Source organism: Crocodylus porosus, unplaced genomic scaffold (assembly GCF_001723895.1).
Source record: "Crocodylus porosus isolate Cpor-Errol unplaced genomic scaffold, CroPor_comp1, whole genome shotgun sequence".
NCBI lineage: Eukaryota > Metazoa > Chordata > Crocodylia > Crocodylidae > Crocodylus > Crocodylus porosus.
Window position 1 is genome coordinate 67,712,750 of NW_017728918.1, and position 9,681 is coordinate 67,722,430.

General features: G+C 43.4%; 2 protein-coding genes across 2 annotated transcripts in view; one reads left to right on the top strand and one right to left on the bottom strand.

Moving 5' to 3' along the window:
* The window catches only part of NT5E (5'-nucleotidase ecto), an 82,417-nt gene that overhangs the window by 59,367 nt on the left and 13,369 nt on the right, over positions 1 to 9,681 (top strand). Inside the window, exons 4-6 of the mRNA XM_019538171.1 lie at positions 4,182 to 4,379; positions 4,849 to 5,003; positions 9,201 to 9,309. Of these exons, the coding sequence (XP_019393716.1) occupies positions 4,182 to 4,379; positions 4,849 to 5,003; positions 9,201 to 9,309 (462 nt within the window). The remainder of the gene's footprint in view (positions 1 to 4,181; positions 4,380 to 4,848; positions 5,004 to 9,200; positions 9,310 to 9,681) is intronic.
* Positions 8,705 to 9,681, bottom strand: part of SNX14 (sorting nexin 14) — a 90,565-nt gene continuing 89,588 nt past the window's right edge. The window contains exon 30 of the mRNA XM_019537700.1: positions 8,705 to 8,861. The gene's annotated coding sequence lies outside the window, so the exon portion shown is untranslated. The remainder of the gene's footprint in view (positions 8,862 to 9,681) is intronic.

A 9,681-nucleotide genomic window follows, 5' to 3' on the forward strand; every position in this document is an offset into this window, starting at 1 on the left:
CAGTCTCCCAGCTTTTTGATGAGGACAGGGTGAGAGACAGTGTCGAAAGCTTTCCGGAAGTCCAGAAAGACTACATCCACAGCAACCCCTGCGTCTAATGATTTGGTGACCTGATCGTAAAATATCCTCATGGGAAAATTGGAGATTGTGGGCTTAATTGCTTGACAGTTCAGTGAGTGGGAAACTGGCTGTGAGGTAGGACACAGAGAGTTCTCATGAGTTCATCCTGGCAAGAAGTGGCCAATGGTGTCCCTCAAGGGTCCGTGCTTGGTCTCGTGCTTTTCAACATCTTTATCAATGATTTGGATGTGGGGATGAAGAGATCACTGGCCAAGTTCGCAGACAACACCAAGTTACGGGGGAACGTGATCACACCTGCAGATAGGCTGCAGATACATGTGGACCTGGACAGACTGGGAGGTGGGTGAATTGGAACCAGATGAGGTTCAACACTGTGACGTGTTAAGTGCTCCATGTGGGGGCAAATAATCCCCAAAATACCTACACGCTCAGTGGCGACAATTTGACTTGCACCATGACTGAAAGGGACCTAGGGGTGATAGCTGACCATCACATGAACATGAGCCATCAGTACAATGCTGTAGCCAGCAGGACAAACACCAGTCTGGCATGCATCAACCAATGCATCTCATGTAAAACCAAGGAAGTGTTTCTTCCACTGTGCTCGGGACTATTGAGAACGCAGTTGGAGTACTGCATCCAGTTCTGGGTACCGCATTTCAGCAAGGATGTGGAAAAACTTGAGAGGGTCCAGAGAAGAGCCACTCATATGATCAGAGACTTGTAGGGTAAGCCATATGGGGAGAGGCTGGGGGACTTGGGCCTCTTCAGCCTAAAGAAGAGAAGGCTGAGAGGGAACTTGGAAGCAGCTTACCACTACATCAGGGGAGTACATTAAGAGCTTGGTGAACAACTCTTCACCAGGGCACCCATGGAGAAGACCAGGAGTAATGGATACAAATTCCTAGAAGACTGCTTCAGGCTCAATTCTAAAAAATACTGCTTCACAGTCAGGGTGTTTAGATTGTGGAACAAACTGCCTCCAGAGGTGGTGCCAGTTGCCTACCCTGGAAATCTTTAAGAGGAGACTGGACAGTCACCTTGCTAGGGTCACTTGACCCCCAGTTGTCTTTCCTGCCTAGAGCAGGGGGGCTGGACCTGATGATCTTGCGAGGTCCCTTCCAGCCCCTAACAATCTATGAATCTATGAATACATTTTCACCTGTAGTAATCACTGGTGGTGAATTAGTGTTTTGGCTCATAACATTGGTTTTCTTGATGTTCATTGTAAGGCTAAACTTTTGGGAAATATGAGCAAAGTGACTAATGAGGCTCTGAAGGACTCACTCTGTGTGGGCTATCAGTGTATTGTCATCAGTTAACAGCAGCTCACAAATCAAAATGTTCTGCACTTTGGTCTTTGCTTTAAGGTGTGTGAGGTTAAATAATTTTTCATTTGAATGTTTATGTAGATAAATTCCTTCACTGGCAGTCCCAAAAGTGTACATCCAGAAGAGAAAAAATTCCTGAACAGAGTTGAGGCAAGGACACAATCTTGTTTGATTCCACTTCATCTCTCAAAAATGTTGATGTGTTATAGCTGACTTCCCTGCATTCCATTATGGAAAGAGCGGATTATGCGTAGGAATTTTGGTGGACAGTCATTCTTTTCCAATAATTTAAAGAGGCCTTTTCTGCTGACAAGGTTGAAGGCCTTACTCAAGTCAATGAAAGTGATATTGAGAGGCCGCCTTTGTTCCCTACATTTTCTTTAGAATTGTTGGAGTGAGAAGATAATATCTATGGTGGACCTATTAGCTCTGAAGCCATACTGTGGCTGTGACTCAGGACAAACGTGGAGAGCAAGGATTTGAAGTCTTCTGAGCACCACCTGAGCAATGATCTTTCCAACAGTGTTTAGTAGTGAAATACTGTGATAGTTGTTAAGTCACTGCCGTCATCTTTATTTTTGTACATAGTGACTATATTGGCATCTCACACATCTTGTGGCACTGACCCTACTGTCCAGCAGTGAGTAAGAAGCTCATATAGGTGGGGAAGAAGCACAGGTTTCCTGCACTTGGTCATGTCTGCAGGAATTCTGTCTTCCTGGCGCCTTGCCAACGGCCAGATTGTGTATGGCCTTTTTGTAGGTCCTCAGTAGTTGAAATATTATTAATCTTTTCTAAGACAAACAAACTGTCAGTGATATTAAAGCCTGTGTCAGTGACACCACTTTCCCTTGAACAGAGTTCAAGATAATGTTCTACCCATCTTTCCATCTGTTGCTTTCCATCTGTTATGACTTCCCTTGATGGTGTCTTTAATGAAACTGACTTCTTTACAGTTGGACCTATTGCTTTCTTGATTCCATCATACATGCCACTGATGTTTCCAGTGTCAAATGCAGATTGATTTTCCTTGCACAGTTGCAACCAGTAATCCAGTGGTAGGCAAAATATGATCCACAGGCTGGATCTGACCAGCCAGGTGACTGGATCTGGCCCATGGATGTCCTGCAGCGTACCGCACGAGGCCAAACCCTGCCTGCTTGCACTTGGGCAGCCCATGCCAGGCTCCCACTAGTGCCAGCAACCCAGCCCTAACCAGCATATGCAGCTTCCGGCATGGCTGTTCCTGGTGCAGCTGCAGCCAGGTGCTGCTCTGCTACCCTTGACTCCTGCTCCTGGTCTTGCCCTGCCATGCCACACCACACCACTCTGGGTGACCAGCTTCAGTCTGGCAGCTCCTGCCTCACCCAGTGCATGGGGCTCCAGCTCCAGCTCCAGCTCCCAGCCACCTTCCGTCCCTTGACCCAACCCACCCTCACAAAGCTGTCACTGCCTTGCAACCCAGCCCCGTGATCCCACTTCCCCATTTCTCTTCTGCAGTCTCACACAACAGCAGCTCTTGAGCCTCCTGAAGCCTCTTGATGACCTTTAAAATGAGGTACCCTTGAGAACAATGCTACAGATTCTTCAGATCTGAGAGCTGTTAACTCTTCTCTTTGCTTATTGCCTAGAGTCAGTGAGGGAACTCAAACACAGTATTATCACAGGGGCACGATGCATCAGTATTTAATAACCTTTGCAACAGCAGGACATTGGCCACTATTGTCCCTCTGCTTTCCTTGTGGCAGGTTGGAGTGTTTTGTGGTTGTGACAGGGTTGACTGTGTAATTTTAGCGGTGGTTAGACAAAGATTTTCCTGAGATTGTTTGTTTGATAGGGCTGATCCTACCTCAAGCAGAGGGTTAGACTAGATGACCTCTTCAAGTCCATACCAGCCCTACTTTCCTATGATTCTATGATTTTGTTATGAGGGCTAACCTATACCTCCTGCAAAATGTGTCATTAACAAGATATTGTAGTGCTGAGATCTATTTTTCTTTAAATTCTTATCCCTTACTGTAGCTGATTTGTATTCCTAAATCTGTTCACTCTTTACTTTGCCGGTTACTTGGCCTTTGTTTTGAATGTTCAGGCCACTAATGATGAGAAATATTAGGTTTTGTCCATTGCTGTTTGAAAAGTACAACTGTTTTTGAAGGGAAGCCTGCAGAAAGTAGCCTTTGTGTAACTATGGGTATCGCTTAGACATTGTTTTGTCTGCATTTAGTCTACCCTACATATAGGAAGAATGCAGTTGTATGTGCTTACAGAACTGTTTATAGATATTGTGATTAAATTGTCTTGAAAAGGCAGAGCTGGCTTTTTAAATATAAAAAAAACCACCTTATGCATCTTTTACTAACATCTTCATTATTCAGTTTGACAGAGCTATATGATGAATTGGCATAACAATAAACATGTCAACCAGAAAGTGCTTTTTACGCCCAACTAAAATATTTGGATTGGAAGAATTAGAATCAAAAGTTCCTTTGTTCCTATTATAATATGATGTCATGGAAAAGTGTGCGCTGTTACAGCTTAAAAACACTGCTGGCTATTTGTTCTAATACTGGGAACAAAATAGCCTTTTATGAGTCAATGTAACTAAACTTAAGCAGTGTAAATGGTTTACTGATATAATTAGCATTTATTACAATTTTGTTATTTAATATGTATCAGATAGTTAACTCATCACTTTGTGGAGAAAAACCACAGCTAAAGTTCCAGCCTGGTAGTTTTCTGAAGATAATGTGTATAATTTCATTTCAGGGCCCCCACCTTCCAGTGAAGTACCAGTTGGCAACTATCCATTCATAGTACGATCCGATGATAACAGACTTGTGCCAGTTGTACAAGCTTATGCTTTTGGAAAATATCTTGGCTATTTAAATGTTACATTTGATGAGAAAGGAAACGTAATCCAAGCATCTGGAAACCCTATTTTGCTTGATAGCAGTATTCCTGAAGGTATGTGAAAGAGAAATTTGGCTTTCTGTTGGTCACCTCACTGCCATTTTTTCTTTATTTTAAAGTTGAAGTGCATATACTGGAAAAGAATGTAACATTCTTCTCAACTTGCAGTCTCCTTTGGCCTGTTACAGAGGAAAGTGTTGAAAGTTCTATGGTTTGGCAGGTTAAGACAAGACTGGACAAAAACACTTGTACATGCAGATATAGGGAGTAAGGCTCCACTGGCAAGGAATCACCTGATATCTTGTTCCCCATTTCAAGGTTTTATGACTGAGTAAACTGTAATAAATATTGTAACGACTAGAATCCACTTTTATTTAATTCAGAAAGACTACAATAGGTCTTCATGCAAGAGACGATTAGTATTCTATGATTGTTGATGAGCAACTTTGTGCTGTTTCACGGGTGCACAGGAGTCTGATTAATGGCAAACACATTTTATCCTCATACTAGATTTCTATTTTAGCTCCAGATTTGAAAGCAGAAGTTGACAAGTGGAGAATACCACTAGATGAATATGCTTCCAAGGAGATTGGAAAAACTAATGTGTACCTGAATGGTACAAGTCAGGCATGCCGTTTCCATGAATGCAACATGGGAAATATGATATGTGATGCTATGGTAAGAAACAACCACTACAGATCATTGTTATATCTAAATTAATATGGGACAGCTTTGGGATGGTTCAGGACGTTTAGATAATTCTCTGTGTCAGAGTTCTTTGCTGTTCTTCCTCACTGTAAAATCCAAAGGTGAGATCCAGAGAGGCAATTGAGGCATTTCCAACTTAAGTATCAAGACACCTCAAAATCAGGCCTAGGTGAGTGAATTAAAGAAACACTGGGGCTACATGTGCATTAATGCATCTTTTCTAATACGCATTGAATTTAGTACCTCCAACATGAGGTACTAAATTAATACGCATTAGATAGAGCTAATGCGCAGTAGCTCATTTTCATGGTTTTTCAGTGACACTTAAAGCTCAGTAGACTATTTTACTGGGCATTAGCATACTGTCATTGTTTTTTACGTGATGCTTTAATGCACAGGAAAACAGTTGACTGCATATTAAAATGCGCACATAGATGTGCCCACTGTTAGGTTTAGTTGAACTCCCTCCCTTTACTGTCAGTGAGGAGAGTTTGACACCTCTAAAGAATGTTTCACTGTCTAGTTACAAAATGGAGACCTGCTGAGAGCAAGACAACAGGAAACACTAAGCACAGAGGAGTGTCTGAATCCTGCCCCTCTCCAGAGTTTCAGTATCTGACTTGTGACTGCACATTAAAGGCTTCCATTACCTTTGGCTCCTGAATTCAGAGCTGTCTTCTCAGGGTGGGTGCTTAATTGATATGATGGTGCCACCATTGCCATCACAGCTCTTTTGTGTAGTAGCCAGGTGGTTAGACCACTTGCCCAGGAAATAGGTGACGGTTCTGACCCCACCTCAGCCTACAGAGAGAGGTTCAGTGTCAGATCTCATCCCACCTCCCCCAGGAGACTGCCAGTTTCAAAATTTTCTGGAGGAAATCTCCACCATGGGTCAGTAAGCATCCAGGAGTGCAAGCATAATGGGGTCAGAGAGATAGTAGGCAAGAAGTGACCTGATTCTGTAACCTACTGGATGAACTCAGAGAGGGAGTCCAAGGTTGTAATCCCTGCTCCCAGAACTCATATGTCTGTTGGAGATTAAACAGTCATCAGGTACAAAACAGAAATAAACCTGGGAGCAGTGACCAGAGCCTGTGGGGGGAAGGAGGCAGCTACCTAGGCTATTCAGGCTAAGGAGAATCTAGAACAAGGTGGGGCATAATACAGCCTGCAGGCCAGATCCAACCTGCTAACTGATTGTATCTGGCCCTGTGGGTGGGCAGCCACAAACTCATGGGATCCGGCCCATGGGTGGCTGGTGGCTCTGGCTCTTGCTGCTGTGTGGTCCTGGATGAGTAGGGCTGTTTCTGCCATGTTGGGTAGATGGCTGGGGGTCCTTCCACCCAGTACTGATGTGAAGGTATCAGCTGTGGCCCTAGGCAGATGCCCCAACCCCTACCTGGAACCTGCCAGCTGCTTCCACAGTTGATGCAGGCATACCTGGGGCTGCTTCTGCTACACTGGGTAGGTGGTGGTATAAGTGGCTGGCAGGTTCTGGGTCAGGGTGGGGATCGGGGTGTGCTACAGGTCCCGGCAGGATGGGGATTGGGCCTTGCTATAGGTCTGGGTGAGGTGGGGATCAGAGCATGCTCTGGGTGGGTTCCAGGCAGGTGGACGGGGTGTGAATGAAAGAGCAAGAGAAGTCTAGAGCCCAGGTCTCTTACTTCCTAGGTGAGTGGTCCAGCCCATAGAGTATTATGCAAAGTAACAGTCTCTACCCCTGTGCTTGAGCAAGAGGCTAAAAACAGATGGGGTTTAGCTTGGAACTGGTTGTCCTGACTGTTTTTGACAGTCTCTCCCCTGCCACCCCATTGTAAATGCAGCTTGAATAGCAAGTAACTTGCATTACCCCCCCACCCCCACTTTCCAGGGTAAGAGTGTTATCTTGGTACTTGATAGGTCCTTAAAAAGTGGGACAATGGGGTTGTACATCTGTAGAATCCCAGAATAAAAGACTTTGTCCCAGGATAAATCCTGTGTTTCTTTTTAGCCAAAGCATCTGTATCTGCTGTACTGAACTCTGCTGGCATGTTAGGTGTGCTCAGAGCCTGCCAGCCAAATCAGACCGCTCTCAAGACTTAGGCAGAATGTAGGCTCTGCTCTGCCTCATGTGTAGGTTGTCTGGGAAGCTAGGCAGGAGTTACATGCCCAGCTTCTCTGATCAGGGCATGTTTTTGCATGTGCAGGAACCTAAGATTCAGCATTGTAAGGAATGTTGCCACGCTCCAGAGCTGGGCTGAATGGAGCTTTCCTCATTTACATTTTAGACTTAGTGACCTAGAATGCACATAAATCCTGCTTTACAGAGAGGGCATTTAGGTACTTAAAAGATCAGCCATCATTAGGTCCATAGTTAGCTTCATGGAATTTTGTGACATCATAGATTTCATAGATTTATATTCAGGGTATCCCTTGTGTTCTGCATTTGTTGAGAAAATCTGTTTGTTTTTGACTGTGGGAGGAATAGGATTAGCTCTCGCTTTGGAAACTAATTTCAATGGGCACCGAGCACCCTTACCTCCCATTATGGTCAATGAATGTGTCTAGCGAGTGCCCTGCCTATGCAGATTTCAGGATGGACTGTTTATAGTGAAGCAAACAAAACAATTAGCTTCAGAAATTCTTCAGTTGTTGTTTGTACTTGGGACATAAAAGCAGAATGGATCCCACAAACTCCCTGTGACTTTGACACAAGCTAAACAATTTTGTTTAAAAAGTCCTTTGAGTCTTTACTTTCCATAAGTCTTATAGCACATTTACTGGCATGAATGTGCATTAGGCAAATCTGAAGTGTGCATTCCATGCTATGAAGAGAAAAACAATTAGTGAGTTTTTGTCCTGGAAACTCGGCTGAAGAACTATGCTTAGCCTGCTTACATCATCAGTATCTTTTATACATTAACCCCAAGGCCAGCTTTCTATTTGTTTAGCAGTATTCAAATTCAAGAAGATTTGAACTAGAGTAAGGTTTTGAAATACGCCCAAAGGTATTGCTGTTATACGGTGTTTAATGTTTTTACTTTTTACTTCTATTTTCCCATTGTATTTTTATAGTGTGTTAGAGAATGCTGTCAGGGTAACTTGGTACTAGTTTTATTGAAACAAAGCTAGTAGTTGCATCATTCTGTTATGTTTCTTTCTTAATGTGTATTGCATTATTTTACTAGAGACAAATTTGAGGGTCAAATCCTGTGCTCCATTAAGCACTCTTCCCCCTTGTGCAACCAGTTTGACTTAGTTCATGGTCTGATTTGACCCATCAATCAATAGGCACGTGGATTGATCATTTCCTGTCAGATAAATCAAGAATATAGATGCTTTCCAACAACCTTTTAGTTCTCTGCCTCCCCAGATTCCCAAGCCCATGCCAAATATTAAATGTAAGTGGTACAGTTCAAAAATTGTCAATAAATTAACAGCCTTGAATGACTGGTATTGGATGCAGCCAACTCAGTGATGCACATTATAGGGACCTGGTGAAGGCTACTTGAAGCCTGAAAGCTTGTCTTTTGTGTTTCCCAACAGCATGAGAAGGTCCAATACAAAAATACTCTCTCACCTCACAAACCCGGTTCCATCATTAGCTTAAAGTTCCTAACTACTATGTAAGATTCTTACAGTGATGTGTTTGTGTGGTCTTCCCCATTTCTTAATTCTTCAAATATATTAAAAACATTGAAAGAATGTTTAATGCAAGGGTGGGGGGAGCCTTTATATCCCAGTAGCTGCCAAACAATCTTCCCTTCAGTCCTCCTGCAGGGGAGGTTCAGTTTTGCTTTGTGTTTCCAGTGATGCCTCACTATCAGGTGTTCGCAGATTTCTGGAGCCCTGCAAAAGAAAAAGAAAGAGGGGTTTTTTTTGTCAGAGGAAAAACAATAAAAGCTAGAACATTTTGTTAATTTGACTGGATTTTGTAAATAAAAAATCTTTTGAAGAATTTCAGCACTGTTCTGTATTCCAAGAGCATAGTGGTATTATTAAGTGTTTTTTAATTGCTTGCAGTTCACTTTAAGGGAAAAATACAGTCCTCTCAAAAACAAAATACACAAACAAACAAACAAAACAACCCCACCCATCACCTCAGACTTTATTACTTGCAACATTCGTGAGCATAGATTAAGCAAAGATTACAAAATGATTAAAATGATTTTCATGCTAATGTTACAGCTCTACAATGCTGTTGGACATCCAGATGAAAATACATGGAATCATGTTTCAATGTGCATTCTGAATGGAGGTGGGATACGGTCACCCATTGATGAACAGATCAATAATGGTATATTTTAAAGGTTTATTTAATGCCTCTTTTCACACTTGCAGTTCCCCTTGTCTTTTAAATATAGCAGTACTAGTCATTGTTCTAGCCACAGTGGGACAGGTTTCCCATACTCCCAAGCATAGGTAGAGGGAGAAAATATTATTTGGGGGGCTGTGCACATGCTCCCCCCCACACATCAGATAAGTCTCATGGGGAAAGGGAGGGGGAGCAGGTAGAGGCCCCCACAGTGTGGGAGGGAGAGTGGCTGGGGAGAATGGGGCCCAGGTGTGGGTTGTGGGATGCCCAGAGACTGGGTGGCTCATTCAGGGACACAGATCAGGGGAGTACGTGCCTTGCTTCCCCCCGCCCCTCCCCCCGCATGCTTCTGGA